This window comes from Pichia kudriavzevii, chromosome 2 (assembly GCF_003054445.1).
Source record: "Pichia kudriavzevii chromosome 2, complete sequence".
In the NCBI taxonomy this organism is placed as follows: domain Eukaryota; kingdom Fungi; phylum Ascomycota; class Pichiomycetes; order Pichiales; family Pichiaceae; genus Pichia; species Pichia kudriavzevii.
This window is the reverse complement of record NC_042507.1, coordinates 1,724,272-1,744,285: the sequence shown is the minus strand read 5'-3', so window position 1 is coordinate 1,744,285 and position 20,014 is coordinate 1,724,272. Positions and strand designations below refer to the sequence as shown.

Below are 20,014 nucleotides of genomic sequence, written 5' to 3'. Positions count from 1 at the left end.
TAAAGTAAACAAATGACCACCTTAATTACTATTGACTTTGGCATATACACACGTAAATATATATCTAACGTATAAACTAATATAACGATTCTGTCATTTGGCAACCAACAAAATGGACTATCCATTGCGTTTCTCGCAGAGATTCATGAAGCAACGAGCCTCCCCGTTGGGAAAATGCGGCGCGCTAATATTAGAAGCAAGTTTCCTCGCTTGAGAATGTGAATGTGAATGTGAATGTGAATGGGGGAGGCTGGAGTTGTTTACCGGTACGACAATGTCTATTTTGACAAACTCTACACGGTAACTTTATTGGTGTTATAGGATTGGACATTACTCTGGCATTTTCCTCAGAACCAAGACACTCTTCAGCCATGCATATACAGCTGGCTACTCTACTCACGGCGTTTGGCGCTCTGTCGGCTGCGCTAGAACTAGAAACGGGGAACAAGGACTCTGTTTGTAATGCGGCAACATTGATCATCAAAGGTATGATGGACTACTACGAAGGTATACGTTATGGTGGAACAGTTGGTATGTTCCAGTCGCCGTACTATTGGTGGGAAGCGGGCGAAGCTTTTGGTGGGATGATTGACACGTGGGCTTGGTGTAAGAACGACACCTACGAGACCATCATCTATGATGCGTTAATGGCACAACGTGGATCACAGAACAACTATATTCCGGCAAATCAATCCACAACCGAAGGTAATGATGATCAGGCGTTTTGGGGGTTGGCCGTATTAGAAGCCGCTGAGAAGAACTTTACCAATCCACCTTCTGATCAGCCAGGTTGGTTAGCCTTGAGTCAGGCTGTTTACAATACGATGCGTTCGAGATGGGACTCGGCAAACTGTGGTGGTGGGTTGAGATGGCAGATTTTCCAGTGGAATTCTGGATATGACTACAAGAACACCATTTCCAATTCAGCCTTGTTTGTGATTGCTGCAAGGTTGGCTAGGTATACAGGTAACACAACGTATGTAGATACAGCAGAAATGGTCTGGGATTGGCTTGAGGAGGTTAAGTTTGTTCAGAATTCAAGTAGCGGTATAGTTGTCTACGATGGTGCAAATATTGGGACTAACAATTGCTCAACCATTCACAAACAAACATGGTCATATAATTATGGTCTATTATTGTCGGGTACTGCATACTTATACAATCAGACGGAAGATGAAAAATGGTTGAGTAGATTGAATGAAGTCTATCTTGGTATTGAGTCGACCTTTGTCAACGCATCCACGGGTATCATAGCCGAAACAATGTGTCAAAACCAAGGTACTTGTAATAATGATCAACGGTCGTTCAAGTCTATCTTTTCTAGATGTTTAGGTCAGGCGGCAATTCTAGTACCCCAATATAGAGACAAAATGATGGACATCATTAATAAAAGTGCTGCAGGTGCTGCACAATCGTGTTCGGGTGGTTCTGACGGTCACACTTGTGGTATCAATTGGTCATATGGAGGATGGGATGGTTGGTACGGATTGGGTGAGCAAATGTCAGCCTTGGAGATTATCCAAAATACATTGGTTCTGCAGAATCCTGCACCATTGACAAACAAGACTGGTGGTACATCCCAAGGAGATGTCAATGCGGGCTTGACGTCACGTGAAACCACCAATGTCAATGAAATTACAGTGACAGGTAAGGACAAAGCCGGTGCCGGTATTGCCTCAGCTGTTGTCCTTGCTCTATTTGTTGGTATTTCTGTTTGGACATTAATATAGTCATCTCCACACAACTTCGTGTGTTGGATGTATATATACATATATATTTATGCGTGTATTTAAATTAACATTACAAGGTATTTGATTTTTTCTTCATCCAGTATTTTTCACTATACCCAAACCTACCAATTTCTCCTCCTCTTCTTTTTCCGTTGTTTGGAAAGTTGGTGTTTTTCCTTACACGAAAGACTACAGAACCACTCACCCTTGGGCTCGCTGGTCAATCCAACGCATTTAAAGTGGAACCATTCATGTGGACATTTGCTATACTCACAGGCAACCATTCGTCCAAATGATGGTCCATTGCAGAAACAGTATCGCTCCTCCTTGGGAGGAGATGGATATAGTAGTGGCGGCAATGAAGTTGTTGGCTGTTTCTCCACCTGAGGGTATACTATATTTCCATTTGGTTGTGTCGTCTTGCCATTGTGAGATTCGTTCTTTAAAATGATTTTGAGCTTTTCGACATTGTCCGGTTTCACAACCTTCTCTGGTTTCACAACCTTTACAGGCTTCTTCTTCAAAGTTAAGATGATCTTTTTGGGCTGTTCCTTTTCTTTACTCGCTCCATATCTCTTACCACCCTCTCTACTAGGATACGCTTCCTCAAAGACGCTCGGAACACGCTCCCGCCTCAGATACTGCTCTTTGAAACTCGTCCAGTGTCCCCAGTTTTCCTCAACTGCTTCACTGGTCCAGCTCGGCAGTCGTTCCTTTAACAGGGCAACAATCGCTCGGTCATCGTCCAGAACGTCCAGATGGTGGTTGACTATCTCGATTAGATACTTGGCCTCCGCAACAATCTCTTCGTTGTTCCTGCTCAGCTTCCGCTCCATATTAACGGCACTGGCAGCATCAGGGGCACTTTCTACCTTCTCCTTCAGCCTCTCATTCTCCAAGTTCAGTGATTGGATTATCCATAAACTCCGGGTGATGTCGCAGGGAAGATGATCCAATGTCGAAACAAAGTTGTTGTTCCCGCTCAGAATCGTTTCGACAACATCAGAGGACGGTCCGCTGATAGACATTGGACGGCGTGGCGTGTCAAAGTCTCTCTGGGTGTGTCACCTAAATGTTGACTGGCGTGTCTACAGGTGCCCCTGGTTTGTCGGGTATCGACGAAAAAAGTAGTTGCAATCAAGAACGTGTGCGCGGACTGTCGTAATAACGAGAAGACACTCTGAGAGGGTGCATGATAAGGATGGGCTTTAGAGAAACCGGAGAACAAGACCTTGCTATGGTGGGCGATGATGGAGAGGCGATGCTTGAAGTTTTACTCGAAGTTCTCCAAGTAATATGTTGGTTGTAGTAATAAATATAGTATAAATATAGATATAAATATAGATATAATATATAATATAATATAAAATAATAAAATATAATATAGTATATATGTATATGGATAGGTGAAGTGACGAAGAATATAAGGATGAGAATTTAAGAGTAATTTTTATAGGGAATAGTTTGAATTGAATCGTTAAGTCATTAGATCCTTTTACTGATTTATGAGAGAGTTATTATTTCTTTGGAGGGTGGTAAACAATCTTTCTATGCTTGATGGTAGTCCACTTGAACTTCTTAACAAAGACCGAGACAAAGTAGAGGGCGGTGACAACAACCAAAGCCTTAGCACCTAATCTCTTTCTTTCGTCATGTTCTGGTTCTGCAGCCCAGTTCAAGAAGGTGGTCACGTCCTTTGCCATTTGGGAGGTGGTTGCAGGGGTACCATCTTCGTATTCAACCAAGTCATCGAATAAGACTCTACCCATGGCGATGGAGCCACCTGGGAAGTAAGGGTTGTAGTTTGCACCAACTGGCAGAGTGACACCTGCTGGAGGTTCATCTGGGTAACCGGTTAACAAAGAAAAGATGTAATCACAAGCACCGTGTCTTGCCTTGACAATCAAGGAAAGATCTGGAGGCAATGCACCTTGGTTAGCAGCTCTTGCAGCTTGTTCGTTAGCATAAGGGCCTGGAATATGGTCGGCCAATTTACCAGGTCTTTTCTTTGGATTACCTTCATCATCTGGTTCGTCATCATATTCGAATTCTTCAGCCATCGCCTTAGCTTCGGAGTTTGTATGAGAGACACCAACTAAAGTTCTCCATGCAATTCTGTCGAGCGAGTGACAAGCAGCACAAACCTCTCTGTAAACTTGGAACCCCCTTCTAATAGACGCGTGGTCAAAAGTATCAAACATACCATTATGAGACCAACCAAATTCAGGAGGGTGAAGACCATGTTCAGCTGCTGTCATTGCCTGTGCAGTTTGAGAATCTTGGTATAGTACAAAGGCAGCAGTTAAACCTGTAGCAGCAACTGCAGCATTGACGATTTTCTTAGTGTTTGATGAAACTTGAGGCTTTGCAGCGGTGGAGAAGCATCTCTATACGATAAAAAGGGAAGTTTGATTATGTTAGTATTTATCAAGTGGGTTGGATAAAAAGAAAAAATATGATCCATTCATCAGGACAAGCCCGCCAATGAGCCAACGAGGCAGCTGTTTATAATCTATTGCGACTTTATTGCCATACATATCAAGATTCCATTAAACCAGCCAAACAACCAACTTTACAACACTCCCATTTAACCACAAGTAAAAAAAAAACTGGCCAATCAGATAGCGTGCAAAAACACAAACCACACAGAGCCAAAGGAAAAAAAAAAAAAAAAATCGCGGCGGATTTTATTTCATGTTGATTTTTTTCCCCGTTGTGTTTAAGAGAATCCAGGTTTGAAAATCGGTAATCTTTAAAAGTCGAAAGATGAGTAGAATAGAGGGAGTGACAGTTGGTATGCAAGTTGAGAGCTGTAGGAGGAGGATGTTTTCGGTGGCATGTAGAATGTAGAATGTAAAATGTAGAATGTACAATGATGAATATCAGAATGACATAATGGGAAACAAGGTAAAATAACACGCAGCCTGCACAAAACGTAGATGCTTTCCTTTACAAGAGGCGCATGGCCAATTAGATGGGCTGCAAGAACTGCCAGTGTATAGGCATGCGCCTCAAGGAGTGATTGGCATCGGCTCAAGTGGCTGATTGGAATCTGTTGTCTGTACCTGGATTGTCACGAGAGTGTGTCTGCAACCGTGTGTTGAATGTCTATAGGCGATGTACTGGGTCCATCTTGAAAGAGACGGTAGCATTGGCTGGAATGGGCAATAGAGACGAGTTGTTGGACATAAACGACACTTGGGTTGGACGGTTGAGCATCGTCCTATGGAAACCACCCCGAGTGTCAGCGGGTCTTGTTCCCTAGCGAGACGGGTATACATACAGCACTGTGCTTGATGGACGCACTAATGTGGGAGAACATTGTTTGTTGCTTTGTGTTGAGGCTCAAAGAGAATGTCCTATTGTGCTACTATGAACACAGTTACAGTACTTTGAGAGAGTATAACACCAGACGAGGGAATCGAGTGTGCACCCTCCAGTATACAATGTCGTGAGCAGCGTATTGGAGCGCACACAGTGAGGGATCTTAGAGAGCAATAGGTAAGGGGTCAGCGGCGTGCTGCCCGATTGGGCAGGCGCGAGGTGGGGGAGGGCACAGTGAAGGTCCAGCGAATCGCAGGCGAGAAAATGGCAAATGGGGAATGCGCCAGTGAGACTACAACGGGGCACAGCCAACGGTAAAAGAGGTGGAACTAGTATTGGACTAGTATAAGAGTAGTATTAGACTAGTGTAAGAGTAGTATTAGACTAGTGTAAGAGTAGTATTAGACTAGTGTAAGAGTAGTATTAGACTAATATTAGACTAGTAGTTTATATTAAAGATCAGTAGACTATACCCTATTATGGTATTCGTCTAGTGCAACACCATCTAACTCTACAGTACAATATTCTACAATACACTATGGAGGCACAGTGATCCACAGGTAGTCAATTTCCGCTGCTTCTGTCTTTGTTGCTGGGCGACGCGTCGCTGCCCGGCATTAGCTTATGAGCTTTTCGTGTCTGCAGTGTAACGCGTTTTCAGTGTCTGCAATACAACCTTATTGCCCTAAATGCATCTACACTGCTACACTGGCACAGACACAGATACAGATATATGGAGAAACACCACATGGTAAGAGAGACACCCACTGCAAACAGAGAGGAACAGGCGTACTTGGATCTCGTCAAAAGCATTCTGGACACCGGCGAGCTGAGACAAGACCGTACAGGCACGGGGACGTACTCTCTCTTTGCGCCGCCCCAACTAAGATTCGACTTGTCCAATGGGAACTTCCCCCTCTTGACCACCAAGAAGGTCTTCCTCAAGGGCGTCCTCCTAGAACTGCTGTGGTTCATCAAAGGTTCCACAGACGCAAAACTCCTCAGCGAACAGGGAGTTAAAATATGGGACGGTAACGGGTCCCGAGAGTACCTTGACTCGCTCGGCCTACACGACCGTGAAGCTGGCGATTTGGGCCCAGTGTACGGATTCCAATGGAGACATTTCGGTGCTCCCTATAGAGATTGCCACAGCGATTACACCAATGAGGGAGTCGACCAAATTGCTCAGATTATCAAAACTCTGAAAACAAACCCCTATGATCGTAGGATAATTCTATCTGCTTGGAATCCGGCTGCATTTGCCGATATGGCTTTACCACCTTGCCACGTACTTTGCCAATTTTATGTTAGTTTCCCGAAAAATAAGTCGGAAAAACCAAAACTAAGCTGTCAAATGTATCAGCGTTCTTGCGATGTTGGTCTTGGCGTCCCCTTTAACATCGCCTCTTATGCCCTTCTAACATACATGATCGCCATGGTGGTCGATATGGAACCGGGGGAATTCGTTCATGTCATGGGTGATACCCACGTCTATGTGAACCACGTAGACGCCCTCAGAGAACAGCTTCAGAGAACTCCAAGACCTTTCCCGAAATTGTCTATAAAGAGGAAAGTCACAGATATAGACGATTTCAAATTCGACGATTTCGAAGTGCTCGACTACAACCCTTATCCTAGTATAAAGATGCCAATGGCTGTTTGATCTTCTCTGTTTTTTAGTTAAACACAGCCCCTCAGTGGCGGCTCTCTTCCACCTCTCTTTATTTACCCGTCTCTGCTATTTCATGTAATAGACTATACAGAATAAAAGGTATAAAAAAACTATACGTCTTTTCTTGTATGTCACAGACCACACATTAAACAAGTGAAAAAACTATACATACTCTGCAAAGAGATCCATCTCCTCGAGATCGAAAATGGAAGAACCATTCCCCTTGTAGCTGCTGTTACCATTGCCAAGATTGGTGACGTCTCGTAACGGCTTCCTGTTGACTCGCTTGCCCTTGGTGATCCGATTCTCTTGGTCGACATCAACACTGGCCCTTGCGCCTTTCCTTCTTGACGTAAGGTGGTAGTCCACCACCAAACTCCGTCTTCGGCTCTTTCGACGCTCTCCAATACTATCGCCCTGAACTTCCTCATCAAGGTCCATCCCTATCCACCGCTTGGTTTTCTCTGTATCCAAATTCTTCAACTCTCGAGGAATAGACGTCCGTCTTTGCTGACGCTCTCTTTTCGTGATATACTTTTTCCTGGGTTCCTTCCCTTCTTTGATCTCCATGTCGGCAATATCGTCTATGTTCATGGCGTTTCGTCCTACACAAGGAAGCTCCAAATCGTCCCCTCCAACCTGGGGAATATGTTCCTCTTCAGGCGTACTTTCCTGCATTGCATTCTCTATCTGTAGCAACGGCACATCATCAATTTCTTTCTCTAATCTGTCCATTCTCTTGCCATCACGCTTCGCAGGGATAAGCGTAGAGTCATGATCTTCGTAGACATCTTCCTTCTCTCCAAGACTTCCTACCTGTTCTTCTTGTACCTGTACTTCGTTGTTATTCTCCTCCGGTGCTTCCACAAGTGTATCCAGCACGTCACTATCTGCTACCTGGGTACTCTCTATGCATCGCTTCGATATTATGCTCTTTCTTCTCGCCAAGTCTTCATTGACTTTGCTCCAGTAGTGGTTGAACTCAAAACTCTCTTCATTCTTGACCCCTTCTTCGTTGACCTTGTCAAAAATTAATCCAGCTGCTGTGCCTCTCCCTAAATTCACGCCAACATCACACATAAAGCCACGATATTCACGCATCAGCATCGCATACTGATCCACAATCAAATCGTGGAACCTCCTCGAATTCAACTCAAGCTTATCCTGCATGGAGATCTTCTCATTCCGCAGCTTTAGTATCTGCCTTTGTGCATCAAACAACTCCCTCTCCAGCCTCCCCACTTTTCCCATCAGCTCTTCGTTTTTCCTAGCAAGCATGCTATTCTGCAAATGGTACATCCTCTTCATCTCCTCAATCTCTGAGTCTTCATATGTTGTATTGGCGACTCTGACAATTTCGTAGTCCCCCATTGTTTTAGCCCTTGCAATCGGCGACATTATTGTTTTCACCATGGTCTGTTTCTAGCAAATTGTTCAGCAATTCAAAGTTGGCCCCTCAATTTCTTGTATGTCTATATAAAACTGCAAAGCAATAAATACAAATAAACCAAAACAACAGGAAAAATTCAAAAGAAAAAAAAAACAAAGTCTCCTCGAAGGTAAACAAACTTTTGGATATCATTATCAACCTTATAGCCTTGCATATTTTGTCATGTGCTTCAAAAGGAGTCCTAGATCCTCTCTTTCCCCCTTCCTTCTCGGTTAAGTTTTACTATCAAAGCTATATAGGTACCTGTTGAAATGTCCGAACGAAGGTTCTCAATATTGACGACAACTGAAGCAGAAGAACGTCTTCAAAGGAAGTTACATGAACTCGAGAGACTCGAGCGGGTTCAGTCATTGACTGCCCAAGTATACAGCCTTCTTACGCAGCTAAACACAGAAATAGGGAAAATCCAATTGGGAACCGAGTCTGTTGCCAAATTAACGACAAACTGGATACAGGTTGTCCGTGCCGTTAGTTTGGCTGCCAATTCCATGTTGATATATAACGATGATGACTTCAAGGACGGCGTGCCCACAACTGAGCGTTTGGTTCGTTGCGCCTTAGATGAGTTGGGTACTATAGTTAAAGACTTACGAGAATGATATCTATTGTTTAACTATATTTTTTCATCAGGTTTAGGAAAATTTTATGCATATGTATATATATATATATATATATATATATACAATATATAATTGCTATGGGAGGAGAGGGCGAAAGATGGAACCTCTGGCTTCTCAGTCTTCAGCATACTCTGGTCTAAGATCACTCCTCTTTGGTGCCACTAACGGATGCAACTGCGCAAGGTACGTAAATGCCCACATGAGGAACATCATTGCCAATGATAGTGAAACCGTACTTCTCCATACAGTCTGATCCTGCTTTGGCGCATATTTCCAAAAAACAGCACCCGTGATGATTGTCACCGCCATGACAATTAAAACAGTATATCCACTCATAATATATTTTCGATAACAAAGGTTCTCTACTGGAATACTACGACCGACCAGAGAAGCCCCCACTAGAACAAGATGGGGCAGCCATTCCGCAGAAACGTATGTGTGTGGTGTATATGATTTCTTTATTTTGCGGACCGAGACGCTGTAACCAATTTTCCTATTTCGGTAATGCAGAAATGCACACCAGCTCTCCTACTATGTATGGAATGGCTTTTACATTTAAAATAATACTGTTTAACTTCTTACATGGTTATATAAGGCTTACCAGCCATCACCCCATCCATCATCATCGTGATTGTTGTTTTGAGATGGCTGCGCAGTTAGGTTAAACTTGAGTGGGGCTGGCTTGGTCTTACCCAAAGTCAACGACCTCTTTATGGGCTTTCTAACAGGTTCTTTCTTAATAGGTTCTTTCCTAGCAGGTTCTTTCTTGGTAAGTTCTATCCTAGCAGGTTCTTGTTTATGTGTAGTTTCAAGTTTTTCGTCCTCGTTATCCTCCATCGCCCCCCAGCCATCGTCGTCAAAATCTAAATCGTCATCCACCAGGTTTTCAAAAGAGGGTAGTGTGGATTTACTAAAGTTATTCTTATTCATACTTGATTCCGGGAACGGGGTGCTTCTTGGCGTGTTGAGGCCAGAAATCGAGCCTACTAGAGTCTCGCCCATGGCATCAAGCGATAAACTTTCAAGTAGGTTGTTTAGATCTTTAACATCGTCTCTGATATGTTGATCCTCGTCACTTGTCTCCAATTTTGCCGACTCGTTTCTGATTTTCGTCATGTACATCTCAAAAGTCTCTTCTGCCTCTTCACGTATAACCGATGATTTATCCAATAATGCAGGGGATAGAGAAGATAGTACTTTTGAGCAACATACTTCTGCGCTAAAATATTCGATACTCTCCCTGAACCCCCGAACCGCACATAATCTTGTCACGTAATCGGAATCCCTCAACGCTTTGCCAAAAGCTGTAACTAAAACTCCAATACGGGTATTACTATTCATGTTTTCAGAGATTTTATTTAAGCAAATAACCGTATTAGCTCTTAACCTGGCATCTGAATCGGATTGCAATCTAGCCAAATAACGCAGTAAATCATTGTTCAATTGCCTTTCTGTAATTTTGTCCATGATATAAGAAATAGATAGCAACGTCTCGGTACGAACCGTGATATCTGTATCTTGGAAACCCGTCACTAAGTTGGGATATATGTTATTCTGAACCTCATATTGTGTAAACCTATTCACAACTTGAGGTAATATTTTCAAAAGCATAGTTCTTATTGCACGGTCGCCAAAAGTGAAACTTTTGAAATAGACAGGTTTGAAGAATAGCTCGAACGATCTACTCTCTTTTTCAGACTTTTCGTAAATCTTAAATAAAAGATATATTAACATTGTTTGGATATTCTCCTGATTGTCTGATAACCTATTAAATGTATCCACAATCTGTGGCATAACTTTATTTTCTAGAAATTGATTAGGAATATTACCAAATACTAAGGCTTTGAAGATTTCCATCTTCTCGGCAACATCTAGCAGCGTGATTTGAGAAATCCTAGAGTATGCATCAATATCGCTATTGTCAAAATAAGTCTGTGCTCCGTTATTGAGAAACTGTTCGCTTGTAATTCTTAATCCAATACTCGGAGCACATAACTTGTTCAAGGGAAAACCATGAAAGTTTGCAGACCTTGATAAATCGCCAAGTATAGGCTGCCGCATTTCATAAATCTGGTAAATGGTAGCTCCTAGTAGAAACGCATCAAACTTACACCCTTTGATGCCACTTAGCTGTTGCCTAAAACATTCTACACCATTGCTTTCAAATTCAGGCGGAATGATCATATGCTTGGAAGCAACAAGAGCATTGTAATTTGAATATAAGGTCAAATAATCCATTGTATCATCTTTATAATTACAAGCAAATTCAAACCCACCGATCTTCCATTCGCCGGAATCTGTAATGTATACATTGTTAAGTCTTATATTACCATGCACACATGAACCTTCAATATTAATGAATTTTAATGCGTTGGAAAGCTGGTATATACCCCAGATTTTAGAGTCATTAGTGAATCTTGCTAAAGTTTTCGATATTGGAGTTGCATGTTCGGTGATCAGATAGATTGTGCGATCATTTTCAATCACTTCAACAACAGTCAACACTCCTGGTAACAAAGACAATGCCCTATGTTTTTTAGCTGCATTTTTAGCGTTGGGAATAAATTTAGAGTTATGTGGATTCTTCAGATCAAATGCATGGATGGTTACTGGCATTGAATCTTTATCCGAAATACCATCGTAAATTGTCCATAAGGAATTGGATGATGGATCATCACTGTTTGATTTGGCAACGACATCTCCAAAAGTGTATGGAATAGCTGTTCCTGTGAGAGTCCCCAACGTCTTTGTTAAGAAGTTCATAAAGTTGCCTAATGATCCTACTTTTAATATATATGGGGGATATTAAGCACAAAAATCGAACGAGTGATCGCCTGGTATGTCTGTGTTTTGGCATCAATAACAAATAGGTGGCGCGTTGTAATGTGTTTTTTTTGTCAAAATTAACCTAAACTATTCGAGATTACAATACATTGTAAGTTATCTAAAAGGGACGACGTATATAAAGAGAAGTTTTTTTTTAATTACCATTAGTCTTACCTTGACTATTCAGAAGCTTCTTGGAAACGATCTGAAATCTTAGAAATCAATTTGTTGAATTCACCGGAAATTTCTTCTTCACCTCTACTTGGTTCAAAGAACTTAGCTGAAGAAACAGCGTGTTTGACATCTGATGTGTTTTCAGATAGTTTAGACCATGAAGCACCACCAGCAACAGCTCTTTGTGCTTCGTCGTAATAAGATACAAAAGTACGCATCATATCATATGTTTTCCAGATTGGGCAGAATGCATCATAAGTAGAATAACCATTTTGTTGTAAGAAATCTTCTTTGATTAAGTTGGACACATCCAAAACAATCTTGTCTGAATCGGAGAGGGCAGATTTACCAACTAGTTGAACAACTTGTTCTAATTCTTCAGCATTGGATAAGATTTCCTTGATCTTATCTCTCAATGATGCAAATTCTGGGTAATTCTGGTCATAGAATTTGTTTAAAACAGTGGTATATTTAGAATAAGAGATGGACGTATTGATAGATGGGAAATGTTTTCTTTGTGCCAATTTTTTGTCCAATCCCCAGAAAACTTGCGTAATACCCAAGGTCGAAGTAGTAACTGGATCAGAGAAATCACCACCAGCTGGTGAGACTGCTGCAACAATAGAAACAGAACCCTCTCTATCAGGAGAACCTAAAGCAATGGACTTACCTGCTCTTTCATAGAAAGACGCTAATTTAGCTCCCAAATAAGCTGGGAAACCTTGATCTGCAGGCATTTCACCCAATCTACCAGATATTTCTCTCAAAGCTTCTGCCCATCTGGAGGATGAATCTGCAATCATGGAGACGTTTTTACCTTGATCTCTGAAATATTCGGCTAATGTAATACCAGTGTAAATGGAAGCTTCTCTTGCCGCAACAGGCATGTTAGAAGTGTTTGCAACCAAAGTGGTTCTCTTCATGATTGGCTCCCTCTTCCCGCTGATTTCTGTGTATAATTCAGGGAATTCCATCAAAACTTCCGCCATTTCATTACCACGTTCACCACAACCAACATAGATAATAACATCAGAGTTAGAGTACTTGGACAATGACTGTGAAATAACGGTCTTACCACAACCAAAAGCACCTGGAATACATGTGGTACCACCTTGAACACATGGGAATAATGCGTCCAAAACTCTTTGACCGGTTAATAATGGATAGTTGGCTGACAACTTAGAGGCAACAGGTCTAGGGACTCTGACAGGCCACGTGTGCATCATAGAGTACTTAGTGACAACGCCCTCGTATTCAACTTCCAAGAGTGGTTCATCAACAGTGTAAGAGCCTGCTGGTTGAATGGAAACGATGGTACCTCTTGCTCTTGGTGGTAGTAGAATTTTGTGTTCGGATAATAAAGAGTTTTCAAATGCAATACCAAAGATATCACCACCAGTGATATGATCTCCAACTTGAAAGTTCACAGGTGTGAAGTCGTATTTAACGGTTCTTGATAATGCAGGTGTATCAACACCTCTTGGGATATAAATTGACTGAGACATTTCCTTGATAGCCTTCAAAGGTCTCTGAATACCATCATAGATAGTTTCCATCAAACCTGGTCCTAATTCAACAGATAAAGGTTTGCCTGTTCTCAAAACAGGGTCACCGACGGTAACACCGGCAGTTTCTTCATAGACTTGGATGGTTGCCTTATCAGCGTCAATTCTAATGACTTCACCAACTAGATTATCATGACCGACTCTCACCAATTCGTACATGGCACAGCCAATCATGTTTTCGGCAATGACAACTGGTCCAGAGACAGAGTAAATCTGTCCGTATAACGATTCGTTGTCTTCAATTGATAAGTTCTTTATAGCCTTACGTGCGTTTTCAAGTGCTCCAGCCTGTTTGATAAGTAGATAACATGTTAGTAAATCAGCTATACATCAAGCCACCTCCCACACATTCGCTCGTACATACCATTGTGTGTATTTATGTGTAATTGCTCTGGGAATGGGGCGTCTCTGGAAAGACAACTAGCGCAATTAGATAGAGTTGTTCACCTTTCACGGTTTCTCACTCTAAGCTAGAAAAGCAGCCATTTCCTCGCTACTTTAGAAGAACATGTTTCCACGCATAATTCTTGAATCCACTTTATTGCCTTTTTGGGTAATCCCATAGCGGCCATATCATAGATATTAACAGATGTATATATATATATATATATATAATTATATGAATGTGTGTGCAGGTATATACTCAACCAAGCTCAAGCCTTGTCTAATTGGGCCGTGTCTGATTTGTTACCGAGCTTCCGTAACTTGAGATAAAAATCTGACCCATATCCATACATACTGGAAGCCTCAAGGACACCATTCCAGTAATCAGTGTAGACTTTACACATGGGTAAAGAGATACCTAGCGTGAGCTCAAATGGTCTGGAAGCTAGTGACTCAAGAGTCGACTCGGAATCGTCGTGCGACGTCATTTCCATTGTGCCTATGGTATCAAGAATATTTCCTAGATCATCCGTAAGGTACGAGTGAGTACGCTCCGACAAATCTCTAAAGTAGTGGTGCTCCTCAATCGGCAATTTTTTGGGGATGGTAAGACCAGGTATTTTGTGGAAATTTTCAAGGTGTTCCATTGCCGAGTTGGGTGGTTTACCAAATGACCAGAGAGTTTCCATTTTTTCAGGAGGAATACCGCCACCCTGATCTGAAATCTTGAAGGTTAGCTCTGATTTCGTGTTGGTGATGTCTACAATGATAGGAGGGGGCTTCAAATTGGAAACTGGTTCGTGCAATTTATTAAGCTTCATGAATTGAACAATTGTTGACTTTAGAGAATTTCTTAGGAGCTCGGTAAATATATAGTTCAAATGGTTAGTCATAAACTGAAATTTCACATCATCACCATTTATCTGAAGCTCTGGCATTTGTAATTGTGGGTATAGACTCTTCATGAAAATAGTAATCTTATCGTAAGATAAGCGGAGGTGCCTATGCGCCGAGCAATAATGAAATGCTTCACCAACGTAGTCTGGCGGCTTTACCTCGTTAGAATGGTTATTATTCTTTTGATTTTCCATAAAAGCCCTAGACATTGAAATGTGTTGATCCATTATAACTCTTCTACTCATTCTTGATCGTAGCATGGAGGACATAAATTCGTCCAAATCTTTCTGCGACATTAAACCAAGAATGGACACCTCCAAGGCGCCCATCATTAAATGCGGTAAAACAATCAAATGATCATTCAACATATTGTATACAAATTTGCAAAACTTCTCGTTTTCCTGTAGAGATTTGATCTCCTCAATCTTACGAAATGCATTGAAACAATGGTAATAACTCTGGTAAACCTGATTGATGTGGTGATTTGAGGTTATTTGATATGGTAATTGTTGCAATTCGTCTATTTTTAAGCTTAGTCTTGTAGGAATTTCGGTACGTACAAAATTAGCACTAGAAACAATCTTCTCTTGAGTCATTCGTTTACCGAAATTAGCCAACTGCCGAAGGGTGACGGGATGGGCGTGCTTGGAAGTCCATTGTTTTAAAATCGAATTCTTATAAAAATGTTGCTCATTAAGGAGAAGCGACCCTTCCTTGAATGGGGTAAGTAAGGATACACTCTTGGCAAGGCTGGTCAATTGTCCCGAGCTCATTATAAATAGAATCGATAAGAAACAATGCTTTCGGATTCAAATAAAAGTCAAAGTCAGTCATTTCGAGAAGATGCGTTTAAAAATCAATGCATTATTTTGCAAGGAGTTGAAGAGTATCTTCTTTTTATGAAAAAAAAAAAAAAAAGCTGGCTGAAAATTACTGTTTTAACCTCTCTTATCAGATTGTTTGTCGCATGTTTTGACAATGATTCCTGTTTCTTCGTTGTTGTCAGATAAGGAGTTTCCTTCGACACCAGAACCGGTTCAGTTCCCTGTCAAAAACACGCCACCTCCAGTTAGTGCAAAAAAGAAGGTTCGTAAAAATGTCAAAACCGGTAAAGTTCAGAAACCAAAGGATACGCCTCCTACGATAATCAATGTGGAGATCCCCTTATCTACACATAACGATGTCCATGCAGAGCATAGTTTGGCTAAACTAATTGAAGAAAAATATGGTACATCGGCAAATAATATCTCCAAGAATCTGTGGAACATTGACGATGAGGAAGATGAAGAGGGAGAGGAAGATGACGAGGTAGAGGACGACGAAGAAGAAGAAGAAGAAGAGGATGCAGATTTAGAAGACCTATTGGATGATGCTGTAGATGAAGAAGAAGAGGAGGATGAGGATGAGGATGAAGAAGCCAATGAAGAAGCTGAAGTTGGAGATGATGCTGATACCGATGCTAACGCTGAAGAGGACGAGATTGTACGAGCATTGAAGATCAAGTTTACGCCGGGGATGAGCGATGCAGAGAAGGAGAAACTTGTCTTGAAGGAAATTCATCGGCGAAAGATGGTTACAAATAAGAGGATCGGTAAATACGACACACAAGATCCCTTCATCGATGATGAAGAATTGATTTACGAAGACGACGTCCATGCAAATGCGGATGGATGGTTTGTCTGGTATGGTCCATTAGAGAAGTCAAGCAGTATTAACAACAAGAACAATGGTAAAAACAGGTCACTGGAAGTGCAATCACCTCCAAAACTGCAGAAAGCAGTACAAAAACCTACAAGGCGTCGTAGACAAGCTCCTCAGTCCAAGCCAAAGGTTCCAGAAACGCCAGCAACACCTACAAGCACACAAACAAATGAGTCCAAAACTGTTGATGTCAAGCCAACCACTAATCCCTCACGTGGTAACGCTAACATGGTGGATACTCTAAAAGAGACAGGTCAGCAGCAACAACAACAACAACAACCGTCTAATCTCATTATTGGATCCTTCTCGTTTCAGTGAGGAAAGTAAAAAAAAAAAAAAAAAAAAAAACTGAAAAAATATTTGATGCAATTTTTCAATTCATGAACAACTAGTCACACTCCAAGAGGATTGTTTCTGATAACGGTACGGAATGAAACATACACACTCTATATGTGCATTTGCAACAGCATCGGTTGTTCTAACAACACTTGCAGTTGAATGTCTGCATCATTTCGTTTTGAAGGACAGGACGTTTTTTGAGTTTATCCGAGGAGACGAAAGAGAAATACATACACCAAAGAAACTGAACAAACTCATCAGGACGTCCTCAAATACAGTCCAAAATGTTCCAAGTGAGTATTCCGAGGACTTGATTCAAGAGCAGCTTACTAGGAACTATTCCTTTCTGACAGACGCTGGTATGGAGAAGATCCGTTCCCTGAGAGTTGTTGTTGTTGGTGCCGGTGGTGTTGGGTCTAATGCGATTGTCTCTTTAGCACGGTCTGGAGTGTCACATTTACGTATTGTTGATTTTGATCAGGTTTCACTTTCATCGTTGAATAGACACTCATGTGCTACATTAAAAGATGTTGGGCGTAGTAAAGTTGAAGTTTTGGTTGATTTTATCACCTCTATTGCACCGTGGGCATCAATGGAAGGTATAAATGAGCTCTATAGTATTGAAAAATCTGAGAGATTATTAGGTGACTTCCAAGACGGCCATTCCCCAGACTATGTCATTGACTGTATTGACAATATCGATACCAAGGTTGATCTTTTGGAATATTGTTACAGGAACAATATCAAGGTTATCTCGTCAATGGGTGCAGCATGTAAATCCGACGCCACCAGAATCAATATTGGAGATATAAGCGTGTCGGATGAAGATGCGCTTGCACGTTCTGTTCGTCGTAGGTTGAAGAAGAAAGGTATTATGAGAGGTATAGTCACTGTATTCAGTGCAGAGAAGCCAGATCCTCGTAAGGCTTCACTGTTACCCCTACCTGAAGAGGAATTTGTCAAGGGTAATGTTGATGAGCTGAGTGCGTTACAGAACTTCCGTGTTCGGATCTTACCAGTACTAGGTACGATGCCGGCTATGTTTGGACTTGCTATCTCCACGCACGTAATCACAGAGGCTAGTGGCTACCCTGTTGAACCCGTCGAAGGTAAAAACAGGTACAAAGTTTATGATTCGTTATTGCAAAGTATTGCAGGCCAGCAAACAAGACTGGGCATCAAGGACCAACGGACCCCTTGGCTGGGATTGTCGGATGTTCAATACATTCTTGAAGAGGTCTGGAGAGGCAAATCGCCAGTCAGTGGGTTATCTACGCGTCTTTCTCTCTCGAGATGGGATATGAATAGAGAACTCGGTCCTCAGAACTGTGTCTTGTTGACAAAGGAGGAACAGCGTGTACATGAGGAACGTGTCCTACTTGGCGGTGAACGGCCAGAAGATGTCTACCCACCACAAGTCATTGAGCGTGTTGCACATAGATTTGCTGAGGAGGCTTACTATGCCAAGTTCAGATAAGTGATAGAGTGTCTACTTGTTTTGTAAAATGTAAATATCGTACTATGTATACTATATACAAGATTATAGTTTACCAACGGCAAAACCAAGTGCTCTCAGCCTCTTGACGACAATGGGAGTGATGGCCGCCGTTATTGGGAGCCGTATAAAAATGAGTGACTTGTGGATTGCATAGGCTAAGGCAAATTCGGTCACTAATGTTGAAGATTTGGCTGTCTCACCTGCTTCAATTGTTTCAAGTGTCCCAACTCTCTCACTGTCAGCGTCAGTGCCAACGTCAACGCCATGGTTTCCATTGTCCACCGCTTTAGGTCCATATCCAAACCATCCCTTCACCTGATCCTGCAATTCACGAATCTTGTCCTCACCTGCAGAATGAACCACAAGGAAACAAAGCGGTATGTCAATTATCGAAAGACCCAAATACACTCCAAGAGCTGATTTCCCGTACTTTTGCATGAGTAATTTGATCCCCTTGGCTGGTTTTGGAGGCTGTGCGTGCTTTGTGGTCGCCATACGACGAACCACCGTCTTCTGGAAAAGGCCTAGTCTAAACATTTCCCGTAAACGTTAAAGACAGACTGCAAAAAATGGGTAACCGCAGAAACAGATATCGTAAAAGATGGTAACGTATTACTGTATAATTTACTTCAGAGTGGTCTATGGTGAGAATGTAGAAATTCAACTTACAGTAAAATGCTCGTTCCTCACCCTGGGATGGAAATAAAAGCTATATCCGAGGAAAATTTGTGAAGGAATTTCTTACTCTTTGTGAAGCAACAGATACAACCCAGTTAGTTAAATTAAATACAAATATTTAGAGACTATATGTCATGTTGGTTTATAATTTGGCCTTGACGTCTCTGGCGACGGTACATTTGATCAACCCGTTTGGATGCGCAGACGGATAGAACAATACGTTATCATTATCGAGACCTTTCCAAGTGAGGTCAAAGAGAATGTAGTGCTTGTTAGGCAAAGAATATGTGACGTTCTTTACATACTCACATTCCTTCAGGATGTCCTCACACATGTTATACATGGTTGCCTGGACTGACGGAGAGTTCTCTAGGGCAAACCTGTCCAACGTGATTTTGAGAACCTTACTTCTCGTGTAGTCAAACACACCAGCATCGGCCAATTTATAAACATCCTTGATGGATTTTAACTTCTTGTTATCAAATTCCCAGACACAGTCAATGTCTGTCGACAAGATACGATCGGTTGTAGGCTTCAAGGTGGTGTAGTCACAGACGTTGTAATTGACAAACATAGAACCCGTCGACTTCAACACAGTGAGGTCCTTCAAAGAAGACCTTAGTTTGAATTCACCACTTCTTTCATAGTCTAATTCGGTGAGAGTAACGTCTTCGCCGTCTCTTTGGAATGAATGGTCGTGTATCTTCCCGTTAACCTTAAACTTGCTCCATTTATGCTGGATGATCTTCACATAAACACCGCTAACGTGTGAGTACTTACCAACAAAGTGTTCACCTAAATGTGCCGCAAACCTCTCGATTGGCCAAACGTCAGTCTTGCGTGCTTCAACCAAAATGGTGTTCTTGACGGTATCTGTTGGAACAATGGGAGAATTGTCGGCTTTGGTGTAGGAGACATCGAAGTCACCCCTGAGTAGAACCTCCACAGTGGCTTCTAAAACATCCTGTTTCTGTGGGTTATGTGGGTCTTTCTTGACCTTAAGGAATTTGACGTTATCTTTACCGTATGTTGAAGATTCCAAGTATGCCATTCTAGCTAGTTCTTTATCTGCTTATACAATTATAGTTATAGTTGCAATTGTATTGTGAAAAAAAGAATATGGTATTATTGCATTATAAATATACATATATTACCC

At 41.7% G+C, this 20,014-nt stretch overlaps 14 protein-coding genes across 14 annotated transcripts; 5 read left to right on the top strand and 9 right to left on the bottom strand.

Moving 5' to 3' along the window:
• Positions 1–371: 371 nt before the first annotated feature.
• C5L36_0B08170 (uncharacterized protein) lies at positions 372–1,730 on the top strand (the record flags this gene model as incomplete). Its single annotated transcript, XM_029465189.1, has 1 exon — positions 372–1,730. The coding sequence occupies one exon, from the start codon at positions 372–374 to the stop codon at positions 1,728–1,730; it is 1,359 nt and encodes a 452-aa protein (XP_029321048.1).
• Positions 1,731–1,852: 122 nt separating this feature from the next.
• Positions 1,853–2,758, bottom strand: C5L36_0B08160 (uncharacterized protein; the record flags this gene model as incomplete). Its single annotated transcript, XM_029465188.1, has 1 exon — positions 1,853–2,758. One exon carries the CDS (start codon positions 2,756–2,758, stop codon positions 1,853–1,855), a length of 906 nt encoding a protein of 301 aa, XP_029321047.1.
• Positions 2,759–3,247: 489 nt separating this feature from the next.
• On the bottom strand, positions 3,248–5,052 carry C5L36_0B08150 (uncharacterized protein; the record flags this gene model as incomplete). The annotated part of the gene is made up of 2 exons (XM_029465187.1): positions 3,248–4,117; positions 5,014–5,052. The coding sequence occupies 2 exons, from the start codon at positions 5,050–5,052 to the stop codon at positions 3,248–3,250; spliced, it is 909 nt and encodes a 302-aa protein (XP_029321046.1).
• Positions 5,053–5,787: 735 nt separating this feature from the next.
• Positions 5,788–6,717, top strand: C5L36_0B08140 (uncharacterized protein; the record flags this gene model as incomplete). Its single annotated transcript, XM_029465186.1, has 1 exon — positions 5,788–6,717. The coding sequence occupies one exon, from the start codon at positions 5,788–5,790 to the stop codon at positions 6,715–6,717; it is 930 nt and encodes a 309-aa protein (XP_029321045.1).
• A 171-nt stretch (positions 6,718–6,888) lies between these two features.
• On the bottom strand, positions 6,889–8,139 carry C5L36_0B08130 (uncharacterized protein; the record flags this gene model as incomplete). Its single annotated transcript, XM_029465185.1, has 1 exon — positions 6,889–8,139. One exon carries the CDS (start codon positions 8,137–8,139, stop codon positions 6,889–6,891), a length of 1,251 nt encoding a protein of 416 aa, XP_029321044.1.
• Positions 8,140–8,427: 288 nt separating this feature from the next.
• Positions 8,428–8,775, top strand: C5L36_0B08120 (uncharacterized protein; the record flags this gene model as incomplete). The annotated part of the gene is made up of 1 exon (XM_029465184.1): positions 8,428–8,775. One exon carries the CDS (start codon positions 8,428–8,430, stop codon positions 8,773–8,775), a length of 348 nt encoding a protein of 115 aa, XP_029321043.1.
• A 135-nt stretch (positions 8,776–8,910) lies between these two features.
• On the bottom strand, positions 8,911–9,132 carry C5L36_0B08115 (uncharacterized protein; the record flags this gene model as incomplete). Its single annotated transcript, XM_029465183.1, has 1 exon — positions 8,911–9,132. The coding sequence occupies one exon, from the start codon at positions 9,130–9,132 to the stop codon at positions 8,911–8,913; it is 222 nt and encodes a 73-aa protein (XP_029321042.1).
• A 261-nt stretch (positions 9,133–9,393) lies between these two features.
• Positions 9,394–11,559, bottom strand: C5L36_0B08110 (uncharacterized protein; the record flags this gene model as incomplete). The annotated part of the gene is made up of 1 exon (XM_029465182.1): positions 9,394–11,559. One exon carries the CDS (start codon positions 11,557–11,559, stop codon positions 9,394–9,396), a length of 2,166 nt encoding a protein of 721 aa, XP_029321041.1.
• Positions 11,560–11,801: 242 nt separating this feature from the next.
• On the bottom strand, positions 11,802–13,535 carry C5L36_0B08100 (uncharacterized protein; the record flags this gene model as incomplete). Its single annotated transcript, XM_029465181.1, has 1 exon — positions 11,802–13,535. The coding sequence occupies one exon, from the start codon at positions 13,533–13,535 to the stop codon at positions 11,802–11,804; it is 1,734 nt and encodes a 577-aa protein (XP_029321040.1).
• A 479-nt stretch (positions 13,536–14,014) lies between these two features.
• Positions 14,015–15,415, bottom strand: C5L36_0B08090 (uncharacterized protein; the record flags this gene model as incomplete). Its single annotated transcript, XM_029465180.1, has 1 exon — positions 14,015–15,415. The coding sequence occupies one exon, from the start codon at positions 15,413–15,415 to the stop codon at positions 14,015–14,017; it is 1,401 nt and encodes a 466-aa protein (XP_029321039.1).
• Positions 15,416–15,620: 205 nt separating this feature from the next.
• Positions 15,621–16,661, top strand: C5L36_0B08080 (uncharacterized protein; the record flags this gene model as incomplete). Its single annotated transcript, XM_029465179.1, has 1 exon — positions 15,621–16,661. One exon carries the CDS (start codon positions 15,621–15,623, stop codon positions 16,659–16,661), a length of 1,041 nt encoding a protein of 346 aa, XP_029321038.1.
• A 112-nt stretch (positions 16,662–16,773) lies between these two features.
• On the top strand, positions 16,774–18,159 carry C5L36_0B08070 (uncharacterized protein; the record flags this gene model as incomplete). Its single annotated transcript, XM_029465178.1, has 1 exon — positions 16,774–18,159. One exon carries the CDS (start codon positions 16,774–16,776, stop codon positions 18,157–18,159), a length of 1,386 nt encoding a protein of 461 aa, XP_029321037.1.
• Positions 18,160–18,222: 63 nt separating this feature from the next.
• C5L36_0B08060 (uncharacterized protein) lies at positions 18,223–18,717 on the bottom strand (the record flags this gene model as incomplete). The annotated part of the gene is made up of 1 exon (XM_029465177.1): positions 18,223–18,717. The coding sequence occupies one exon, from the start codon at positions 18,715–18,717 to the stop codon at positions 18,223–18,225; it is 495 nt and encodes a 164-aa protein (XP_029321036.1).
• Positions 18,718–19,000: 283 nt separating this feature from the next.
• On the bottom strand, positions 19,001–19,909 carry C5L36_0B08050 (uncharacterized protein; the record flags this gene model as incomplete). Its single annotated transcript, XM_029465176.1, has 1 exon — positions 19,001–19,909. The coding sequence occupies one exon, from the start codon at positions 19,907–19,909 to the stop codon at positions 19,001–19,003; it is 909 nt and encodes a 302-aa protein (XP_029321035.1).
• Between the last annotated feature and the right edge of the window lie 105 nt (positions 19,910–20,014).